The sequence below is a fragment of the Pseudorasbora parva genome, chromosome 11, assembly GCF_024679245.1.
Source record: "Pseudorasbora parva isolate DD20220531a chromosome 11, ASM2467924v1, whole genome shotgun sequence".
In the NCBI taxonomy this organism is placed as follows: domain Eukaryota; kingdom Metazoa; phylum Chordata; class Actinopteri; order Cypriniformes; family Gobionidae; genus Pseudorasbora; species Pseudorasbora parva.
This window is the reverse complement of record NC_090182.1, coordinates 47,625,566-47,650,565: the sequence shown is the minus strand read 5'-3', so window position 1 is coordinate 47,650,565 and position 25,000 is coordinate 47,625,566. Positions and strand designations below refer to the sequence as shown.

The 25,000-nt window shown below is 44.6% G+C and overlaps 2 protein-coding genes across 3 annotated transcripts in view; one reads left to right on the top strand and one right to left on the bottom strand.

The window, feature by feature from the left end:
* slc2a9l2 (solute carrier family 2 member 9, like 2) overlaps positions 1-25,000 on the bottom strand; it is a 71,152-nt gene that overhangs the window by 15,495 nt on the left and 30,657 nt on the right. For both annotated transcript variants that reach the window (XM_067458155.1, XM_067458154.1), the window contains exons 3-8: positions 24,600-24,698; positions 21,031-21,191; positions 14,406-14,530; positions 14,030-14,175; positions 7,253-7,385; positions 740-927 (exon numbers count right to left, since the gene is read on the bottom strand). In XM_067458155.1, the coding sequence (XP_067314256.1) occupies positions 740-927; positions 7,253-7,385; positions 14,030-14,175; positions 14,406-14,530; positions 21,031-21,191; positions 24,600-24,698 (852 nt within the window). The remainder of the gene's footprint in view (positions 1-739; positions 928-7,252; positions 7,386-14,029; positions 14,176-14,405; positions 14,531-21,030; positions 21,192-24,599; positions 24,699-25,000) is intronic.
* LOC137092892 (uncharacterized) lies at positions 12,977-13,779 on the top strand (the record flags this gene model as incomplete). Its single annotated transcript, XM_067457421.1, has 2 exons — positions 12,977-13,574; positions 13,763-13,779. Coding segments are annotated over 2 exons (615 nt in total), but the record flags the coding sequence as incomplete, so codon positions are not given.

Here is a 25,000-nt window from a genome sequence, read left to right as displayed (position 1 = left end):
GGTGATGGGTTTATGGGGAGTTTATGAATGAGCCGTGTCTGCTGTGATGGGTTTATTGGGAGTTTATGAATGAGCCGTGTCTGCGGTGATGGGTTTATGGGGAGTTTATGAATGAGCCGTGTCTGCGGTGATGGGTTTATGGGGAGTTTATGAATGAGCCGTGTCTGCGGTGATGGGTTTATGGGGAGTTTATGAATGAGCCGTGTCTGTGGTGATGGGTTTATGGGGAGTTTATGAATGAGCCGTGTCTGCGGTGATGGGTTTATTGGGAGTTTATGAATGAGCCGTGTCTGTGGTGATGGGTTTATGGGGAGTTTATGAATGAGCCGTGTCTGCGGTGATGGGTTTATTGGGAGTTTATGAATGAGCCGTGTCTGCGGTGATGGGTTTATGGGGAGTTTATGAATGAGCCGTGTCTGCTGTGATGGGTTTATTGGGAGTTTATGAATGAGCCGTGTCTGCGGTGATGGGTTTATGGGGAGTTTATGAATGAGCCGTGTCTGCGGTGATGGGTTTATGGGGAGTTTATGAATGAGCCGTGTCTGCGGTGATGGGTTTATGGGGAGTTTATGAATGAGCCGTGTCTGCTGTGATGGGTTTATGGGGAGTTTATGAATGAGCCGTGTCTGCTGTGATGGGTTTATGGGGAGTTTATGAATGAGCCGTGTCTGCGGTGATGGGTTTATGGGGAGTTTATGAATGAGCCGTGTCTGCGGTGATGTTCCGGTGCTGAACTCACAGCGTTGAGTCCGCAGAGCTGATAGCAGCTCATGACCACGACCACAGTGATCATCTGCCAGCGGAGCGAGCGTTTCTGGACCAGCTCGAGCACAGACGCTGTCCGCTGCGTGTTCTGAGCCCGACTCTCAGCATGAACCTCGTCCAGCTCGCGACTCACATCATTGCGGCCCAGAAACGCCTGGAACGCTGCAACACACACACACACACACACACACACACACACACACACACACAGATGGATGATTCATGAGTTTAAAACAAAGGGTTAAAGAGTTTGATCACCCCATAATTACTGGTATTTTCATGCACAACCATTTCTAAGGTTTACAAAGAATGGTGTGAAAAGGGAAGAACATCCAGTCTGCAGCAGTCCTGTGGGAGAAAATGCCTTGTTGATGCTCGAGGTCAGAGGAGAATGGGCCGACTGATTCAAGCTGATAGAAGAGCAACTTTGACTGAAATAACCACTCGTTACAACCGAGGTATGCAGCAAAGCATTTGTGAAGCCACAACACACACAACCTTGAGGCGGATGGGCTACACCAGCAGAAGACCCCACCGGGTACCACTCATCTCCACTACAAATAGGAAAAAGAGGCAACAATTTGCACAAGCTCACCAAAATTGGACAGTTGAAGACTGGAGAAATGTAGCCTGGTCTGTTGAGTCTCGATTTCTGCTGAGACATTCAAATGGTAGAGTCAGAATTTGGCGTAAAAGGAATGAGAACATGGATCCATCATCCGTCCTTTGGATGAGACGTTAAACCGAGGTCCTGACTCTCCATGGTCATTAAAAATCCCTGGCCAAATTTGCCCATTGGCCTCTGTCCATCATGGCCTCCTGATAATCCCCCTCTCCTGATTGGCTTAATCACTCGGTCTCCTCTCCACCAATCAGCTGGTGTGTGGTGAGTGTTCTGGCGCAATATGGCTGCCGTCGCATCATCCAGGTGGATGCTGCACATTGGTGGTGGTTGAGGAGATTCCCCCCTTCAATGTAAAGCGCTTTGAGTGCCTTGAAAAGCACTATATAAATCGAACAAATTATTATTATTATTATTACCCATATACAGGCTGGTGGTGGTGGTGTAATGGTGTGGGGGATGTTTTCTTGGCACACTTTAGGCCCCTTAGTGCCAATTGGGCATCGTTTAAATGCCACGGCCTACCTGAGCATTGTTTCTGACCATGTCCATCCCTTTATGACCACCATGTCCCCATCCTCTGATGGCTACTTCCAGCAGGATAATGCACCATGTCACAAAGCTCCAATCATTTCAAATTGGTTTCTTGAACATGACAATGAGTTGACTGTACTAAAATGGCCGCCACAGTCTCCAGATCTCAACCCAATAGAGCATCTTTGGGATGTGGTGGAACGGGAGCTTCGTGCCCTGGATGTGCATCCCACAAATCTCCATCAACTGCAAGATGCTCTCCTATCAATATGGGCCGACATTTCTAAAGAATGCTTTCAGCAGCTTGTTGATCAATGCCACGGAGAATTAAGGCAGTTCTGAAGGAGAAAGCGGGTCAAACACAGTATTAGTGTGTGTTCCTAATAATCCTTAAGGTGAGTGTATAGTCATGGCCAATTTCAAAACAAAGATTTGAACGGTTATGAATCAGTGAATCGATTCATGATTCAGATTGCCAAAGTCATGTGATTTCAGCAGTTTGACACGTGATCCGAATCATGAATCGATTCACTGACTCATAACGGTTCGAAGCTTTGTTTTGAAATCACTATACAAGTCGTTATTTCGTTTTTTTGCACAAAGAAACTATTCTTGTGGCTTCATAAAATGATTGTAGAGCCGCTGTAGTGAGATGGGGTTTGTAACGACGTCTTTAGTGCCTTTATGGGTCTTGAGAGAGGAAATGACATTGGTGTCAATGAAGGCCTTTCTGAGCCATCGGATTTCAACACTAATATCTTTATCTGTGTGTGAAGATGTACTGAGGTCTTACTGGTGTCGAACAGCATGAGGAATTAATGACAGAATTTACATTTCTGGGTGAACTAACCCTTTAAAGAAGCAATAGCTAACATACTGCAGCACTGACATGATCTGATATGTTAGACTCAGAGGTGTCAAGCTTTTGATTTATGTTGTGATCTGGTAATCATGTGATGATATGATGATGTGCTCAGCCTCATTCTGTCAGTCTGTGGACACAGAAAACCACAATAACCGGAACAAAGCAGCAGAGCGCTTGATCTCAGACGGTTTTAACTGTGCATTGACACCGGCAAGAGCGTCAACATTCACTCTGGCTGCCTGGCTAACGACGCTGTAGAAAGACTTGTGAAGATTGAATGGTCTTTTTTTAAAAGGGTTACTTAACCGATTTAGCATATGGCTTTGTATCAGTAGATACCCCAGAGTATATTCGAATGATCGAATGACCCTGCCTCATATCCCCCCTAGATTTACATATTTTATTTCTGGAAAAAATCCTCAGATGACGCAAAATGACCATATTCATTGGAGGATGTTTTGTCCAGAGACTAAAGACTACAGTAGAGGAGCTATTTAGACTAAAGACTACAGCCAGTAGAGGAGCTATTTAGACTAAAGACTACAGCCGGTAGAGGAGCTATTTAGACTTAAGACTACAGTCAGTAGAGGAGCTATTTAGACTAAAGACTACAGTCAGTAGAGGAGCTATTTAGACTAAAGACTACAGCCAGTAGAGGAGCTATTTAGGCTAAAGACTACAGCCAGTAGAGGAGCTATTTAGACTAAAGACTACAGCCAGTAGAGGAGCTATTTAGGCTAAAGACTACAGCCAGTAGAGGAGCTATTTAGACTAAAGACTACAGCCAGTAGAGGAGCTATTTAGACTAAAGACTACAGCCAGTAGAGGAGCTATTTAGACTAAAGACTACAGTCAGTAGAGGAGCTATTTAGACTAAAGACTACAGCCAGTAGAGGAGCTATTTAGACTAAAGACTACAGCCAGTAGAGGAGCTATTTAGGCTAAAGACTACAGCCAGTAGAGGAGCTATTTAGACTAAAGACTACAGCCAGTAGAGGAGCTATTTAGACTAAAGACTACAGCCAGTAGAGGAGCTATTTAGACTAAAGACTACAGCCGGTAGAGGAGCTATTTAGACTAAAGACTACAGCCAGTAGAGGAGCTATTTAGACTAAAGACTACAGTCAGTAGAGGAGCTATTTAGACTAAAGACTACAGCCAGTAGAGGAGCTATTTAGACTAAAGACTACAGTCAGTAGAGGAGCTATTTAGACTAAAGACTACAGTCAGTAGAGGAGCTATTTAGACTAAAGACTACAGTCAGTAGAGGAGCTATTTAGACTAAAGACTACAGTCAGTAGAATAGCTATTTAGACTAAAGACTACAGTCAGTAGAGGAGCTATTTAGACTAAAGACTACAGTCAGTAGAGGAGCTATTTAGACTAAAGACTACAGTCAGTAGAGGAGCTATTTAGACTAAAGACTACAGTCAGTAGAGGAGCTATTTAGACTAAAGACTACAGTCAGTAGAGGAGCTATTTAGACTAAAGACTACAGTCAGTAGAGGAGCTATTTAGACTAAAGACTACAGTCAGTAGAGGAGCTATTTAGACTAAAGACTACTGTCAGTAGAGGAGCTATTTAGGCTAAAGACTACAGTCAGTAGAGGAGCTATTTAGACTAAAGACTACAGCCAGTAGAGGAGCTATTTAGACTAAAGACTACAGCCAGTAGAGGAGCTATTTAGACTAAAGACTACAGTCAGTAGAGGAGCTATTTAGACTAAAGACTACAGCCAGTAGAGGAGCTATTTAGACTAAAGACTACAGCCAGTAGAGGAGCTATTTAGACTAAAGACTACAGCCAGTAGAGGAGCTATTTAGACTAAAGACTACAGTCAGTAGAGGAGCTATTTAGACTAAAGACTACAGCCGGTAGAGGAGCTATTTAGACTTAAGACTACAGCCGGTAGAGGAGCTATTTAGACTAAAGACTACAGCCAGTAGAGGAGCTATTTAGACTAAAGACTACAGCCAGTAGAGGAGCTATTTAGGCTAAAGACTACAGCCAGTAGAGGAGCTATTTAGACTAAAGACTACAGCCAGTAGAGGAGCTATTTAGACTAAAGACTACAGTCAGTAGAGGAGCTATTTAGACTAAAGACTACAGCCAGTAGAGGAGCTATTTAGACTAAAGACTACAGCCGGTAGAGGAGCTATTTAGACTAAAGACTACAGCCAGTAGAGGAGCTATTTAGACTAAAGACTACGGTCAGTAGAGGAGCTATTTAGACTAAAGACTACAGTCAGTAGAGGAGCTATTTAGACTAAAGACTACAGTCAGTAGAGGAGCTATTTAGACTAAAGACTACAGTCAGTAGAGGAGCTATGGAGCTATTTAGACTAAAGACTACAGTCAGTAGAGGAGCTATTTAGACTAAAGACTACAGCCAGTAGAGGAGCTATTTAGACTAAAGACTACAGCCAGTAGAGGAGCTATTTAGACTAAAGACTACAGTCAGTAGAGGAGCTATTTAGACTAAAGACTACAGTCAGTAGAGGAGCTATTTAGACTAAAGACTACAGTCAGTAGAGGAGCTATTTAGACTAAAGACTACAGTCAGTAGAGGAGCTATTTAGACTAAAGACTACAGCCAGTAGAGGAGCTATTTAGGCTAAAGACTACAGCCAGTAGAGGAGCTATTTAGACTAAAGACTACAGCCAGTAGAGGAGCTATTTAGGCTAAAGACTACAGCCAGTAGAGGAGCTATTTAGACTAAAGACTACAGCCAGTAGAGGAGCTATTTAGACTAAAGACTACAGCCAGTAGAGGAGCTATTTAGACTAAAGACTACAGCCAGTAGAGGAGCTATTTAGGCTAAAGACTACAGCCAGTAGAGGAGCTATTTAGGCTAAAGACTACAGCCAGTAGAGGAGCTATTTAGACTAAAGACTACAGTCAGTAGAGGAGCTATTTAGACTAAAGACTACAGTCAGTAGAGGAGCTATTTAGACTAAAGACTACAGTCAGTAGAGGAGCTATTTAGACTAAAGACTACAGTCAGTAGAGGAGCTATTTAGACTAAAGACTACAGTCAGTAGAGGAGCTATTTAGACTAAAGACTACAGCCAGTAGAGGAGCTATTTAGGCTAAAGACTACAGCCAGTAGAGGAGCTATTTAGACTAAAGACTACAGTCAGTAGAGGAGCTATTTAGACTAAAGACTACAGCCAGTAGAGGAGCTATTTAGACTAAAGACTACAGCCAGTAGAGGAGCTATTTAGACTAAAGACTACAGCCAGTAGAGGAGCTATTTAGACTAAAGACTACAGTCAGTAGAGGAGCTATTTAGACTAAAGACTACAGCCAGTAGAGGAGCTATTTAGGCTAAAGACTACAGTCAGTAGAGGAGCTATTTAGACTAAAGACTACAGTCAGTAGAGGAGCTATTTAGACTAAAGACTACAGTCAGTAGAGGAGCTTTTTAGACTAAAGACTACAGCCAGTAGAGGAGCTATTTAGGCTAAAGACTACAGTCAGTAGAGGAGCTATTTAGACTAAAGACTACAGCCAGTAGAGGAGCTATTTAGACTAAAGACTACAGCCAGTAGAGGAGCTATTTAGACTAAAGACTACAGTCAGTAGAGGAGCTATTTAGACTAAAGACTACAGTCAGTAGAGGAGCTATTTAGACTAAAGACTACAGTCAGTAGAGGAGCTATTTAGACTAAAGACTACAGCCAGTAGAGGAGCTATTTAGACTAAAGACTACAGTCAGTAGAGGAGCTATTTAGACTATAGACTACAGCCAGTAGAGGAGCTATTTCCACCTTTAACCCGTCCATGGGGGGTGGGATCACACTCATTCATGTAAACGGAGCGGTGCGGAGCAAAGTGAGTGTTTCAGCTTCTCAAATCAATTCCTATGAAAGTTAAGCTTCCAAAGGCATAAAGTGAAAACGCTCCAGACTGAACACTCGCTGAGAACGACTGCCGCGCCCGCACTTACCTTATCTCCTGATGGATGTAATCTGACTCCTGCTGCATTTGTGCCATAACTTTAGCTCAGCTCACTCACATTATATTGAACACACATTCAGTTTTTAATTGTAGTGTCTGTTCTCTAACTGAACTGATTTCATGAATATGAACATGGTGGGAAAGTGATCCAATGATCCAGTAGCCGTGGCTTTGGGAGTGACCTCGTAGGGCAGTGTAGCAATGCATTCTGGGAGTTGTTGTCTTTCATCAATGTCATGATCAATCTCTCCTCCCATTTGCTTGGGTACTAATGAGGTGGGAACCAAAGTTCTGGGATCCTCTCAAGCAGGACTTCTACATTCCGATTGGTTGCTGCCGAATCGCGTCATAGCTCATTACCATAAAGTTGACCAGATTTCAACTCTCCTCGACGGCCAAATCGGCCGCTTGTGTGAATGCACGGTAAGAGTTCCAACCTTCTCAAACTGACCTTGATGATGAGTTACAATGAGTTAAATGAGAGTTTAATGAGCTAATTTTCACCTTTCTTCGCTCCCACCTCGTCCCGACGCTCCATCAGTAGAAATCTCGGACTCTCTGGTAGAAACGGCAGAACACACAGCTGCAGCAGGGCAGGAAACGCTAAGAAAGCAAACAGGAAGTTCCATCTGCTTTCCTGCAAAAACACAGCAGAGCAGAGGACACTCAGAGAGGAATTCAGGTGATGTGACCAGAGGATGACGAGCGAGTGATCTGACCAATAACTCCACAAGTTTAAAGAGCAAGATGTTCTTAATAAGAAAAAAGGATTACACAAACACATTACGGTTTACATGTTTCAACTCTCAATCACTGGCCACTTTATTAGATACACCTTGTGCAACAAGCTACTGGAAACATTCCTCGGAGATTATGCTCTATATTGTCAAGATCTCCTCACGCAGTTGATCTCCAGAGAATCTCCGGTTCCAGCACATCCTAAAGCGTCTCAGGTTACTCACGTAACCTATGTTCTCTGAATAGGGAATGAGACGCTGCGTAATGATGCATATGGGGTACGCCCATGGGCGTGCCGATTGTCTGAAGCCCATTCATTGGCTGATGGCACAGCGCCGCCCCTCGAGCTCATCACCTTTGAGCTATACTGGCGCGTGCGCCATCTTCTCCCCAGATTTCTCTGCCGAGCAAGACGGCTTGTCGGCAGTGCGGGGAGCTTGGCAGCGTCTCGTTCCCTATTCAGAGAACATAGGTTACGTGAGTAACTTGAGACGTTCTCTTTCATAGGAACGTTCACTTCGACGCTGCGTAATGATGCATATGGGGAACGGTATACAACACACGCCAAGCTAAAGCGCTGCCGCATCTGACACGAACGTCAGGTAGACCTGAACGGCTGGATTAAGCTGACAGAACATGCGAACCCGGAGACATGTCAAGATCTAAACTATAAAATTTAATAGAATCTAGAAGAGTGTGCTCTAATGCCCAGAGGTGAAGGAACCCCGCGCACCTCATAAGCTAAAGAGATAGCCTGTCACCAATGTGAAAAGCTCTGCTTTGACGCGGCAAGCGCACGGCGGCCGGCTCCGAAACACACCAGTAACTGGTTAGGCTTCCTCCAACCACCCGAATGATCAACATACAGCTTCAATGCCCTAACTGGGCAAAGCAAATGTAACCTCTCGTCCTCCGAGGATGCAAAAGGCGGAGGGTGGAAAGAATGGAGGATGGTGACCTGCGAGCGGACAAAAAGGATGTGGACAAAACCTTGGGCACATAACCCAGCCTGGGTCTCAGAGAGACCTAACTAGGCTGGGAGCAAACCCAAGCAAGCCTAGCTAACAGAGAGGGCTTGCAAATCCCCCACTCGCTTAAAGAAGTTAGAGCCAATAAAAGAGCAACTTTTAAGAGTCAGAACCCGCTCCGGAGCTGACTCCAATGGCTCAAAGGGAGCGCTCGTCAAACCCTCCAGGACAAAAGATAAGTCCCAAGAGGGTACACCAGGGGAGCGAACTGGCCTCAGGCGCTTGACCTCTCTCATAAAAGATGAGACTAAGAATGCTTCCCAAATGGGTCTCATCCAACTCCTTGTGAGCGGCGATAGCCACTACATTCACTCTGAGAATAGAAGCCGCCGCCCGGCTGCAAACTTCTCCTGCAGAAACTCCAGAACCGAACCAATAGGGCAGTCGACTGGACTTCTACTGTGCGCCGAACACCGTGCCTGAAAAACCTCCCACTTGGAAGAGTAAGCTTCCTCATAGAGGGGGCTATGGCATTAGCGATGGTCTCCTGCACATCTGCTGGTAGACCGGCCCTTAAGACTGATGGCCCCTGGTAGGCCACACCCACAGTTTCCAGATCTTGGGACGAGGATTTTAGAAGATTGGCCTCGCTCTCTCTCACTCTGCACAGAACCGCCGGAATCAGCTTAATGGGCGGGAATGCATAGAGCTTCAACCTCAGCCAGGGGTGAGCGAACGCATCCACTCACAACGGCGCAGGAGGACTTAGAGAGAACCAAATCGGGCATTGGGACGACTCCTTCGTAGCGAAGAGGTCCACCTCCGCTCTGCCGAACCGCTCCCAGATCTGGGCTACTGTGAGAGGATTTAACATCCATTCCCCTGAGTTTCTGCCTTGAAAAGGAGTCTGCCGCGAGGTTCAGAACTCCGGGGATATGGACTACCCTGAGGGACAGGAATTTGCCCTGGGCCCACAGGAGGAGACGGAGCGCATGCCTGTCCAGGGTGCGACACCATTCACATGAGACACCACCGCCATGTTGTCTGTCCTGACAATGACATGGTGCCCTGTGAGGAGGGTGAGGAAATGCCGAAGGCCCAGGGAGACTGCTCTCAGCTCTAGGCAGTTAACGTGCCAGGCTTGAGTCTCCTCTGTCCAGATGCCGCACGCTGGACGGCCTTCGAATACCGCATCCCAACTGGTGAGGGAGGCATCCGTCGTGATCATCTGGCGACGGAAAACGACCCCCGTGCTGACACCTCTTTGGAGAAAAATGGAAGAGCCTCATGTGGAGCTGCCCTTGGAGGACCTGGGAGGCTGCAGCCATGAGGCCTAAAAGCCTGCGGCATGTCGAAATCCGGGCAGGGTCCAGACGGTCCTGCATGACACGGAATCCAGACAGACCCCTAAAAAGGCGGACTGTTGGGATGGTAAGAACACACTCTTAACGGTGTTCACAGCCAGGCATGTCCTAATACTGGAAATCCGGGCAGGAGGCAGACGGGCCTGCATTGACACGGAATCCAGTCAGACCCCTGACAAAGGTGGTCTGTCGGGATGGTAAGGAAACACTCTTAACAGTGTTTACTCTTAGGCCAAGGGAACGGACGTGACGAAGCACAGAGTCTCTATGATCTTTCGCCCTCTGGACTGGGCCAATAAGAGCCAATCATCCAGGTAGTTGAGTATGCGGATGCCCTGGAGCCACAGCGGGGCCAGAGCAGCATCCACACACTTAGTGAACGTCCTTGGCGCCAGAGCAAACCGAAGGGGAGCACCCTGTGTCGGAAAGCCTTCCCTCCGAAGGCAAACCTGAGGAACTTCCTGTGTCGTTGAATGATTTAACATTGACCAAATTTCACAATTCGATTATTTTGGATCTGTATCAGTTACAATACATGGCAAATGTTCTCAAGGAAAACACATCTCTTTACTAATGCTGTAAACCATGGGAATTAGTCGGTACATTAGCCTACTAATATTGAAGGTAAAAAGAAACTGATTTGTACAAACACCTAACTTCCACTCAATTATGTTTTTGTTTTTTTATAATAATAAAGTTAAAATATTAACTCATATATCTACAACACATTTTTTTTAATGGTGGTTTAAAAACTTGCCAGATTTATTCAAACATGCATTAAATATTGAAGAACATTAAAAAGTATGAATATGTAATGTGGTGCATATACCTATCAGGGTTGCCAACTCTCACGCATTTGGCGTGACACACGCTTTCGGGTGTATTTTAGTTTAATAATGCTTATTGAATATTTTGAAGAGATCTTTTGGTAGGCTACTAAATACTACTTGTGCAATAATTATAGTCCATTAATGACCACTTAAAATATATTTCTTCTAATATTTTTATTATTTATATTTCAATTTGTGTAGTAATTAAGGTTAAAATAGAGAATTCTAATCCAAAGAGGTAAATTGGAGTCATTTTGTTGCTTAAAAAATAACAATGTTAATTTGTAATGCCATTACCCAGTAGGTGCCTTATGGCTCTTTAAAGGGTCCTGAAACCCTTCAGCTAAATGTTTGAGATTTTAACAGAGGTATGTGTGTTGATCATCATTGGACATAATGTTAGAATAAATAGCCAAAACATTTATCTAATCTAGTTGCTAGTCTTGCATTTGAATAAATATTTAGATATGATCAAACACTAGATTTCTTTAAATGTGAAATTTTAAAACGTTAATATACTTTTATATTTTTAGTGAATAATGATACTTATATAAGCACCCCCCCCCCCCCCCCCAAAAAAAATCTCACTCCAACCTGAACATAAAAGTTGGCAACCCTGACTTATTAAAATGTTCCTCTCTAGAGTTAATTTTTACTGACTAATGAGTTTATGGACACTGGATATGGTTATTCTGGGGTAAATGTGACATTACATGACATTGTTTACGTTTGTTAAAATTATTGTCTTGTTTTTGGGGAAAAATAACTTAAAATTAAGAAAGTTTTTGCCTAAAATAAGCAAAATAATCTGCCAATAGAATAAGTAATATATTCTTGTTTTCTGTTTGAATTAAGATTATTTTTCTCACCCCATTGGCAGATTATTTATCTTATTTTAAGCAAAAACTCTCTTCATTTTGAGTTATTTTTCCCCAAAACAAGACAATTACTTTTGCTTGTCTAGTAAATACTTCTTGTTTTAAGAGTTTTTAGATGTTTGGACTAGAAACAAGACAAAAATACTGAGTAAGAAGAGCATGTTTTGCAGTGTGCTTCAGATGAGGATGGAGTCACAGACGGCCGCAGACGTCTTCAGGTCAGATTGGGGCATTTCTGCTGCGCTTCACTCCATAGATCATGACATGCTGTTGGACAATCATGAGGATGGACAAGAGCCGGATTCAGATCAGGACCCCATCAGAACAGCTGTCCGAACACACACGGGAACCAGAGAGTCTTCTATCAAACAAAATCAGCTAAAGCTACTACAAATCCAGATCTTACACCAATCAAAACATCATGACCACCTTCCTAATATTGAGCTGGTTTCTCCTTTTGTGCTGTGGTATCTGGCCGTGGTCCAGTTCTGATGCTCACGTGCCACTGTTGGGTCAGAGGTCACCCTGACTGGTCCATACGCCTCAAACTGAGCTGCTCTGTGTATTCTGACAGCTTTCTATCAGAACCAGCATTAACTTCTGGAGCAGTTTGAGCTCCAGTAGCTCGTCTGTTTGATCGGACCCCACGGGCCAGCCTTCGCTCCCCACGGTCATCAATGAGCCTTGGCCGCCCATGACCCTGTGGCCGGTTCTCCACTGGTCCTTCCTTGGAGCACTTTTGATAGATACTGACCACTGCAGACCGGGAACAGCCCACAAGAGCTGCAGTTTTGGAGATGCTCTGACCCAGTCGTCTAGCCGTCACAATCTGGCCAAACTCGCTCAAATCCTTACGCTTGCCCATTTCTCCTGCTTCACACACATCAACTCTGAGGACTAAATGTTCACTTGCTGCCTAATATATCCCACCCACTAACAGGAGCCGTGATGAAGAGATCATCATTGGTCACTTCATCTGGTCAGAATGTTATGCCTGATCGGTGTGTGTATATATATATACTGTCACCGTTAACGCATGCAATTAATTTAAAGTCATTAATGCATTAAAATATTTCAACACAATTAAATTACAGAAGTACGTGAAGCTGTATCATCACTCAGACGATGAAGGAGAAGCAGTTTATCAGAATCGTATCGGCACTGCTTTGTCTTGTTTCTGTCCAAACACATAAAAATTCTGTTGTGTTTATCTGCTTAAACTGCTTAAATCGTAGGTTTAAGCAGTTAAAGCGGCTGATTTAGGAGCTGTTCTGGCGTCTCCGTGTGGTTCATTTCGGTATCGCAGCTTGACGTCTAAAACGAAAACAAGTTTGTTGTTGCTCTGTACACACTATACACACACTATACACACACTATACACACACTATACACACACTATGCACAAACTATACACACACTATACACACATTGTGCACACACTATACACACACTATACACACACTATGCACACACTATGCACACACTATACACACACTATGCACACACTATACACACACTATGCACACACTATGCACACACTATGCACACACTATACACACACTATGCACACACTATACACACACTATACACACACTATGCACACACTATGCACACACTATACACACACTATGCACACACTATACACACACTATGCACACACTATGCACACACTATGCACACACTATACACACACTATACACACACTATGCACACACTATGCACACACTATGCACACACTATGCACACACTATGCACACACTATGCACACACTATACACACACTATACACACACTATACACACACTATACACACACTATACACACACTATACACACACTATGCACACACTATACACACACTATACACACACTATGCACACACTATGCACACACTATACACACACTATACACACACTATGCACACACTATACACACACTATGCACACACTATACACACACTATACACACACTATACACACACTATACACACACTATGCACACACTATACACACACTATACACACACTATGCACACACTATACACACACTATGCACACACTATGCACACACTATACACACACTATGCACACACTATACACACACTATACACACACTATACACTGTGAACTCCTAATATTTTTTTTGTTTTTTTTATGGGTGCTTAGGTGTGTATAACTTTATTATATAATATAATTATATAAGGACTCCTTATATTTGGATATTTGGTGTGCTGTTGGAGTCGCCAATGATCCTTGAAGTGCAGAAAATACAGTTTTGTGATTGTTTACTTTGATGAATGTTTAATGAGATAAATGGCGTACGCTTCATTTTACGACAAGTGTGCGATTAATCACGATTTTAAAAAAAGTATCAATTGACAGCCCTGATATATATATATATATGTGTGTGTGTTAAAAGTGTGATTTCTTGACCTGGAAGAAAAAACATGGATTTTTAATTATTAAGCATAACACACACACACACACACACACGTCTGTAGACTCACCTGTCCGAATATCTCCGGCAGCCCGAGCACCTGCCCGATGAAAACACCCAGACAGATGAAGATGGAGTGAAACTGACCAATGGAGCCTCGGACCTGCCGCGGAGAGATCTCACCCAGATACATGGGCAGCACGCTGAGGGACACGCCTGACACACACACACACACACACACGTTAGGTTTTGTGAATTGTGGAGACTTTCCATAGGCGTAATGGATATTACACTGTTAAAAACCAGTGGATTCAGATTGGGCAGAATCTTAACCAGTGGATTCGGTTTCGGCTGAACCGGATTTGGTGCATCCCTAGCTTTGTGATTTTGACTTTGAGCTTTTGCTGATTATTTAAGACTTTCTTTTGGAGCCAATCAGAACTGACCTGAGTCCATGCCGATGATAAACCGACCGATGATGAGCATCTCAAAAGACCCGGCCGTCTCTCCCAGAGCCAATAGGAGCGCAGCGATCAGAGCCAGAGCATTATTGGCCAGAAGAGTTCCTTTCCTACACACAGACATAAAAACAGGATCACAACAAACATAACCATACTGTCAGTAAAGACCAATGAACCACATAACAACAGAACAACATGCTCTTCTTACTTAGTATTTTTGTCTTGTTTCTAGTACAAATATCCAAAAATGTTTTCTGTTTGAATTAAGATTATTTCTCTCACCCCATTGGCAGATTATTTATCTTATTTTAAGCAAAAATTCTCTTCATTTTGAGTTATTTTTCCCCAAAACAAGACAATTACTTTTGCTTGTCTAGTAAATGTTTTTTAAAGGGTTAGTTCAGCCAAAAATGAGATGTCTGTCATTAACTCCTCTCCCTAATGTCGCTCCACGTTTGTGTTCAATCCTCAAATAAAGATTCGATCGGTTATGAATCAGTGAATCGATTCATGATTCGGATCGCCAATGTCTCGTGATTTCAGCAGTTTGACCCGCGATCCGAATCATGAATCGATTCGCTGACTCATAACCGTTTGAATCTTTATTTGAGGATTGAACACAAACGCGGAAGAGAAGCCAATGCTGAATAAAGTCGTAGTTTTTGTTATTTTTGGACCCAAATGTATTTTGGATGCTTCAAGAGACTCTAATTAACCCACTGATGTCTCATATGGACTACTGTGATGATGTTTTTATTCCCTTTCTGGACATGGACAGTATAGTGTGCATACACTTGCATACGCTCTCGGACTAAATATAAAATATCTTAAACTGTGTGTGAAGATGAGCGGAGGTCTTACGGGTGTGGAGCGACATTAGGGAGAGGAGTTAATGACAGACATTTCCCTTTGGCTGAACTAACCCTTTAATGTAAGAGTTTTTAGATGTTTGGACTAGAAACAAGACAAAAATACTGAGTAAGAAGAGCATTTTTTTGCAGTGAGAGCGCACACACAGAGCGAGTCTCTGTTGCTAACGTCGTTGTTGTTGTTTTTGTTGTTGTCGTTTTCGTTGTCGTTGTTGTCGTTTTCGTTGTCGTTGTTGTCGTTTTCGTTGTCGTTGTTGTCGTTTTCGTTGTCGTTGTTGTTGACGTTCTTGTCGTTGTTGTTGACGTTCTTGTCGTTGTTGTTGACGTTCTTGTCGTTGTTGTTGTTGTTGTCATTGTTGTTGTCCTTGTTGTTTTCATTGTCGTTGTTGCTGTTGTTGTCGTCGTCGTTCTTGTTCTTGTTGTTGTTTTCGTTGTCGTTGTTGTTCTTGTAGTTGTTGTTGTTTTCGTTGTTGTTGACGTTGTTGTTGTTGTCGTTGTTGTTGTCATTGTTGTTGTCGTTGTTGTTTTCATTGTCGTTGTTGCTGTTGTTGTCGTCGTCGTTCTTGTTCTTGTTCTTGTTTTCGTTGTCGTTGTTGTTCTTGTAGTTGTTGTTGTTTTCGTTGTTGTTGTTGTTGACGTTGTTGTTGTTGTCGTTTTCGTTGTTGCTGTTGTTGTCGTCGTCGTTCTTGTTCTTGTCGTCGTTGTTGCCGTCGTCGTTCTTGTTCTTGTTGTTGTCGTCGTTGTTGTTTTCGTTGTCGTTGTTGCTGTTGTCGTTGTTGTTTTTGTTGTCGTTGTTGTCGTCATCGTTCTTGTTGTTGTCGTTGTTGTCGTTGTTGTTGTTGTTGTCGTTGTTGTTGTCGTTGTTGTTGTCATTGTTGTTGTTGTTGTCGTCGTTCTTGTCGTTTTCGTTGTTGTTGTTGTTGTTAATGCCACGGCTCCGCTCTGCAGGCCTCAGCTGGAGTTACTGCAGCCGTCTGATGCTCTCTGATCCGCTGCCACACCAATCATCATCACGAGGCCGGCAGAGAACCGCAGAATAAAACTCACTCCAGTCATATTTCATCAGTTCAGCTTTAGGTCACGTGACTGATAACCATCATCAGAGAAGCTGAGCAGGCGAGTCGCTGACCTAGAGTGTGTGGAAGGCTGGACGAGACCCAGCCTTCATCTGTGCGTGTGTGTGTGTGTGTGTGAGAAAGAATGACAGTCAGATCGGATCTGATCACACATTCCCCAGCGGTTCCCCAAGTTAATCAGCCGTGTGTGTGTCGGTGTGTGTGCGTGTGTGTGTGTGTGTGTGAGAGAGTGTGAATGAGAGATTGGCTGGTGGCTTCAGTTTGTTGCTGACCTACAGACGTATGTGTGTGTGCCTGTGTGCGTGTGTGTGTGTGTGTGTGTGTGTGTGTATGTCTGTCTGTCTGTCTCTGTGTGTGTGTGTGTGTGTGTGTCTGTCTGTCTGTCTGTCTCTGTGTGTGTGTATGTGTGTCTGTGTGTGTGTGTGTGTGTGTGTGTGTGTGTGTGTGTGTGATGGTCAGATTGGATCTGATCACACATTCCCCAGCGGTTCCCCAAGTTAATCAGCCGTGTGTGTGTATGTGTGTGTGTGTGTGTGTCGGTGTGTGAGTGTGAGATTGGCCGGTGGCTTCAGTCCATTGCTGACCTACAGACGTGTGTGTGTGTGTGTGTGTCTGTGTGTGTGTGTGTGTGTGTGTGCCTGTGTGTGTATGCATGTCTGTCTGTCTCTGTGTGTGTGTGTGTGAGAGAGAGAGTGTGAGAGTGTGAGTGAGAGATTGGCCAGTGGCTTAAGTCCGTTGCTGACCTACAGATGTGTGTGTGTGTGTGTGTGTGTGTGTCTGTGTGTGTGTATGTCTGTCTGGCTCTCTCTCTCTGTGTGTGTGTGTGTGTGTGTGTGTGTGTGTGTGTGTGTGTGTGTGTGTGTGTGTGTGTGTGTGTGTGTGTGTGTGTGTGTGTTTCCGACCGACAGCCCGACCGACTTAAAATTAAGCGGTGCAACAAATCGATTTAAAATAAAGCCCATATCAACAAATCATAGTTTAGCGCTAAACTTAATTTGCTTAGTTGAATTCTTATTGGTGCATCTCACCCTGTAGTGTTTTTCACGTTAAGCGTTGTAAAAACGCCCCGCTGTTTGTAGGTTTCAATCCCTACTGCAGCAGGTGCTGTACAGTGCCCAAAAACGTGCCTCTTGTTCACATATTTGTATTTTAAGACGGACATTTGACAGAATTTGTGCTGCAGTACTTCTGTGGCGGTTTTGCCCCCAAGGCTCCTCGACTGAATACTATGAATTTGATCTGCCATAACCAAATCGCTAATGTTTGCTCGTCACGCATGTCATCTCAAACTAGAGACTCAGCGCAGCCGCTCCCTCTGTTCGTTTATTGGAACGGTTAAAATTTGTCTGGAGAAAACCAGAGAATATATCGCAATCCCAGACGGAGTACTGAAGGAAAATAAAGACTGAGCGGAAGTACGTAGGAGGGCGGAGCCAGGATATTGGGACACGCCTCCAGATCCCTGAGTTCAGGTGTTCAGTCTCTTCATGGCCACAGGTGTATAACTCCAGCTCTCGGCCTGCAGACGCTTCTACACACATTAGTGAAAGAATGGGTCGCTCTCAGGAGCTCAGTGAACTCAAGCGTGGGGCCGTGATAGGCTGACACCTGTGCAATAAGGCCATTCCTGACATTTCCTCACTACTAAATATTCCACGCTCAACTGTTAGTGGGATTAGAACAAAGAGGAAGCCATTGGGAACAACAGCAACTCAGCCACGAAGTGTTAAATCCCAGAGCGGGGTCAGCGCATGCTGAGGGTCACAGTGCGCAGAAGTCTCCAACTTTCTGCAGAGTCAACAGCTCCAGACCTCCAGACTTCTGTGGCCTTCAGATGAGCTCAAGAACAGCGGAGAGAGCTTCATGGAATGGGTTTCCATGGCCGAGCAGCTCATCCAAGCCTTACATCACCAAGAGCAATGCAAAGCGTGGGATGCAGTGGAGTAAAGCAGCCGCCACTGGACTCTAGAGCAGTGAGACGTGTTCTCTGAGCGACCAATCACACTTCAGTCTGACAATCACATGGACGAGTCTGGGTTTGGCCGTCGCCAGGAGAACGGGACTCGCCTGACTGTATTGTGCCGAGTGTAAAGTTTGGTGGAGGGGGGGATTATGGGGTGGGTTGCTTTTCAGAGGTTGGGCTTGGCCCCTTAGTTCCAGTGAAAGGAACTCTTTAATGACCTCACAAATGAGCTTCTAGAAGAATGGGCAAAAATCCCCATAAACACACTCCTAAACCTTGAGGAAAGCCTGACAGACAGACAGACAGACAGACAGACAGACAGAGACAGACAGACAGACAGACAGACAGACAGAGACAGACAGACAGACATACAGAGAGATAGATAGATAGATAGATAGACAGACAGACAGACAGACAGACAGACAGACAGACAGATAGATAGATAGATAGATAGATAGATAGATAGATAGATAGATAGATAGATAGATAGATAGATAGATAGATAGATAGATAGATAGATAGATAGATAGATAGATAGATAGACAGATGATAGATAGATATAGATAGATGGAGATAGATAGATAGATAGATAGATAGATAGATAGATAGATAGATAGATAGATAGATAGACAGACAGACAGACAGACAGACAGATAGATAGATAGATAGATAGATAGATAGACAGACAGACAGACAGACAGACAGACAGACAGACAGACAGACAGACAGAATGCTGTAGATGTGGAGCGAGTGATCATCTGGACTTGTCGCTGCTCCAGCTGATATTCAGTCCAAATGCAGATGAGGATTTTCCCCTGGGAAATAATGTGTTTAAACGGCTCCATCCAGAGGACAGCTTCCTGTTAAACGCCCTTCAGAGAGTGTGTGTGTGTGTGTGTATGTGTGTGTGTGTGTTGCCTCATAATGCAGCGTGACCTAGGTTCTGATGAGCCCAGCATAATGTATGCGTGTGTGTGTGTGTGTGCGTGTGTGTGCGTGTGTGTGTGTGTGTGTGTGTGTGTGTGTGTGTGTGTGTCTGTGTGTATCTTCAGCACCACAGCAAGTTTTTCCTTTTGATTAGTTTTAGTGTGATCATATTTAAACTGGAGAAGCTGAATTTTGTTCAGTGTATCCTGGAAATGGATGAATTGCATCCGTAATGGTGAACCGAACGTCCATCTCCATGCATCTCTAACCTGTGAAGGATGAACCATAACCAACATACACACACAACCACAACATCAAACACCACGAGGAACTACTACCATATTTACATCGCATTGCCTGCATTTACATAATTGGCCTGAGAACACGGTTGAGGTCTGACTGTCAATCAAAACCAGCAAACACGCAGCAGACGCCACAACAACAGAAGCGCAGGATTATGTGAAAATACAGACACTGCACAAGGATGAAAATTTGTAGTGTGCATGAGGCCTTTAGTGTGTACACACACACTCCCCTAAAGGATTATTAGGAACACACACTAATGCTGTGTTTGACCCTTTCTCCTCCAGAACTGCCTTAATTCTCCGTGGCATTGATCAACAAGCTGCTGAAAGCATTCTTTAGAAATGTCGGCCCATATTGATAGGAGAGCATCTTGCAGTTGATGGAGATTTGTGGGATGCACATCCAGGGCACGAAGCTCCCGTTCCACCACATCCCAAAGATGCTCTATTGGGTTGAGATCTGGGGACTGTGGCGGCCATTTTAGTTCAGTCAACTCATTGGCATGTTCAAGAAACCAATTTGAAATGATTGGAGCTTTGTGACATGGTGCATTATCCTGCTGGAAGTAGCCATCAGAGGATGGGGACATGGTGGTCATAAAGGGATGGACATGGTCAGAAACAATGCTCAGGTAGGCCGTGGCATTTAAACGATGCCCAATTGGCACTAAGGGGCCTAAAGTGTGCCAAGAAAACATCCCCCACACCATTACACCACCACCACCAGCCTGCACAGTGGGAACAAGGCATGATGGATCCATGTTCTCATTCTGTTTACGCCAAATTCTGACTCTACCATCTGAATGTCTCAACAGAAATCGAGACTCATCAGACCAGGCAACATTTCTCCAGTCTTCAACTGGCCAATTTTGGTGAGCTTGTGCAAATTGTCGCCTCTTTTTCCTATTTGTAGTGGAGATGAGTGGTCCCCGGTGGGGTCTTCTGCTGTTGTAGCCCATCCGCCTCAAGGTTGTGTGTGTTGTGGCTTCACAAATGCTTTGCTGCATACCTCGGTTGTAACGAGTGGTTATTTCAGTCAAAGTTGCTCTTCTATCAGCTTGAATCAGTCGGCCCATTCTCCTCTGACCTCGAGCATCAACAAGGCATTTTCTCCCACAGGACTGCTGCAGACTGGATGCTCTTCCCTTTTCACACCATTCTTTGTAAACCCTAGAAATGGTTGTGTGTGTAAATCCCAGTAACTGAGCAGATTGTGAAATACTCAGACCGGCCCGTCTGGCACCAACAACCATGCCACGCTCAAAACGGCTTAAATCACCTTTCTTTCCCATTCTGACATTCAGTCTGGAGTTCAGGAGATTGTCTTGACCAGGACCACAGCCCTAAATGCACTGAAGAACTGCCATGTGATTGGCTGATTAGATAACTGTATTAATGAGAAATTGAACAGCTGTTCCTAATAATCCTTTAGGTGTGTGTCCACTGGTGTATATTAGGCTTGAGCCTCACCTGCCCAAGGCCTTGATGAGGAAGGACACCGTCAGCGCCCCCACCAGGCCACCGATGGCAAAGATGGACACCGTGATGGACCACAGCAGAGTCACCGTCTCATCTCCAATCGGCTCATTATAGCGATAGAGCCACGTCTTATTATAGAAGACCTTTATATACTGGAGAGAGAGAGAGAGAGAGAGAGAGAGAGAGAGAGAGAGAGAGAGATCAATGGGACCTCTGGGTACACAACACACTCATGACTGTTGACATCCAACAGCGCTCAATACAGAGTGAGACTCAGAACGACAGACAGACAGACAGAGATACAGACAGTCAGACAGACAAACAGACAGACAGAGATACAGACAGTCAGACAGACAGACAGAGATACAGACAGTCAGACAGACAGACAGACAGAGATACAGACAGTCAGACAGACAGAGATACAGACAGACAGTCAGACAGACAGAGATACAGACAGACAGTCAGACAGACAGAGATACAGACAGACAGTCAGACAGACAAACAGACAGACAGAGATACAGACAGTCAGACAGACAGACAGAGATACAGACAGTCAGACAGACAGACAGACAGAGATACAGACAGTCAGACAGACAGAGATACAGACAGACAGTCAGACAGACAGAGATACAGACAGACAGTCAGACAGACAGAGATACAGACAGTCAGACAGACAGACAGAGATACAGACAGTCAGACAGACAAACAGACAGACAGTCAGACAGACAGAGATACAGACAGTCAGACAGACAGACAGAGATACAGACAGTCAGACAGACAGACAGACAAACAGACAGACAGAGATACAGACAGACAGACAGACAGACAGACAGATATACAGACAGACAGACAGAGATACAGACAGACAGAAATACAGACAGAGATACAGACAGATAGACAGACAGACAGACAGACAGACAGACAGACAGACAGAGATACAGACAGACAGAGATACAGACAGACAGAAATACAGACAGAGATACAGACAGACAGACAGACAGACAGACAGATAGACAGACAGACAGACAGACAGAGATACAGACAGACAGACAGACAGAGAGAGAGACAGACAGACAGACAGAGATACAGACAGACAGACAGACAGACAGACAGAGATACAGACAGACAGACAGAGATACAGACAGACAGAGATACAGAGAGACAGACAGAGATACAGACAGACAGACAGAGATACAGACAGACAGACAAACAGAGATACAGACAGAGATACAGACAGTCAGACAGACAGAGATACAGACAGACAGTCAGACAGACAGAGATACAGACAGTCAGACAGACAGACAGACAGACAGACAGAGATACAGACAGACAGAGATACAGACAGACAGACAGACAAACAGAGATACAGACAGAGATACAGACAGTCAGACAGACAGAGATACAGACAGACAGTCAGACAGACAGAGATACAGACAGTCAGACAGACAAACAGACAGACAGAGATACAGACAGTCAGACAGACAGACAGACAGAGATACAGACAGTCAGGCAGACAGACAGACAGACAGACAAACAGAGATACAGACAGAGATACAGACAGTCAGACAGACAAACAGACAGACAGAGATACAGACAGTCAGACAGACAGACAGACAGAGATACAGACAGTCAGGCAGACAGACAGACAGACAGACAGACAAACAGAGATACAGACAGAGATACAGACAGACAGACAGATAGACAGACAGACAGACAGACAGACAGAGATACAGACAGACAGAGATACAGACAGAAAGATAGACAGAGATACAGACAGACAGACAGACAGACAGAGATACAGACAGACAGACAGACAGACAGAGAGAGAGACACAGACAGACAGACAGACAGAGATACAGACAGACAGAGATACAGACAGACAGACAGACAGACAGACAGACAGAGATACAGACAGACAGAGATACAGACAGACAGACAGACAGACAGACAGACAGACAGACAGAGATACAGACAGACAGACAGACAGACAGAGATACAGACAGACAGAGATACAGACAGACAGACAGAGATACAGACAGAGATACAGACAGACAGAAATACAGACAGAGATACAGACAGATAGACAGACAGACAGACAGACAGAGATACAGACAGACAGACAGAGATACAGACAGACAGAAATACAGACAGAGATACAGACAGACAGACAGACAGACAGACAGACAGATAGACAGACAGACAGACAGAGATACAGACAGACAGACAGAGAGAGAGAGAGACAGACAGACAGACAGAGATACAGACAGACAGACAGACAGAGATACAGACAGACAGACAGAGATACAGACAGACAGACAGAGATACAGACAGACAGACAGACAAACAGAGATACAGACAGAGATACAGACAGTCAGACAGACAGAGATACAGACAGACAGTCAGACAGACAGAGATACAGACAGTCAGACAGACAGACAGACAGACAGAGATACAGAGACAGACAGACAGACAAACAGAGATACAGACAGAGATACAGACAGTCAGACAGACAGAGATACAGACAGACAGTCAGACAGACAGAGATACAGACAGTCAGACAGACAGACAGACAGACAGAGATACAGACAGTCAGACAGACAGACAGACAGACAGAGATACAGACAGTCAGACAGACAGAGATACAGACAGTCAGACAGACAAACAGAGATACAGACAGAGATACAGACAGTCAGACAGACAGAGATACAGACAGACAGTCAGACAGACAGAGATACAGACAGTCAGACAGACAGACAAACAGACAGACAGTCAGACAGACAAACAGAGATACAGACAGAGATACAGACAGATAGACAGACAGACAGACAGACAGACAGACAGACAGAGATACAGACAGAGATACAGACAGACAGAGATACAGACAGACAGAAAGACAGAGATACAGACAGACAGACAGACAGACAGACAGACAGACAGAGAGAGAGACAGACAGACAGACAGACAGACAGACAGACAGACAGACCGACAGACAGACAGACAGACAGACAGAGATACAGACAGACAGACAGAGATACAGACAGACAGACAGAGATACAGACAGACAGACAGACAGACAGACAGAGATACAGACAGACAGAGATACTGACAGACAGACAGAGATACAGACAGACAGACAGAGATACAGACAGACAGAGATACTGACAGACAGAGATACAGACAGACAGACAGAGATACAGACAGACAGAGATACAGACAGACAGACAGAGATACAGACAGACAGACAGAGAGAGATACAGTCAGACAGACAGACAGACAGACAGACAGTCAGACAGAGTGTTGTGAGCTCTGATTGGCTGACACTGATTAAATTGAAGTTCAAAGCAAACGCAGCAGGAAGTCTCTGAACTCAAACACGCCACAGGGAGTCACTGGGAATAGGCCACTTTAACTAGGTTACACAAAACAGGGATTTCATTATAATCATGTGTGTGTGTGTGTGTGTGTGTGTGTGTGTGTGTGGGGGGGGTTGATTAGCCTCCGTCTGTTCATCTGCTGCTGTTGAACTCAGTAATGTAATGAGAGGTCAGAGCTGGACTTACACTGGCCGGAGCGTTGACCACAGACAGGTTATATCCGTACAGGAAGGACGATCCTATGGAGCCGAAGAACGCGGCACTGAGCAAACACACTGTCAGACGCTGAGGGGAGACACACACACACACACACACAATGGGGGCCTGATGTTAGTGGCATGTGGTCAGTGTGTCTGCACTGTGATCTCCAGAGATCATCTCACACACACACACACACACACACACACACACACACACACACACACACACACACACACACACACACACACACACACACACACACACACACACACACACAGCTGAAGAGCTGGTCACATGACCACTGGTGTACCTGTCAGGCCACATGTTGATAATGCGGATCATCTCTCTCTCACACACACACACACACGCACACACACACACACACA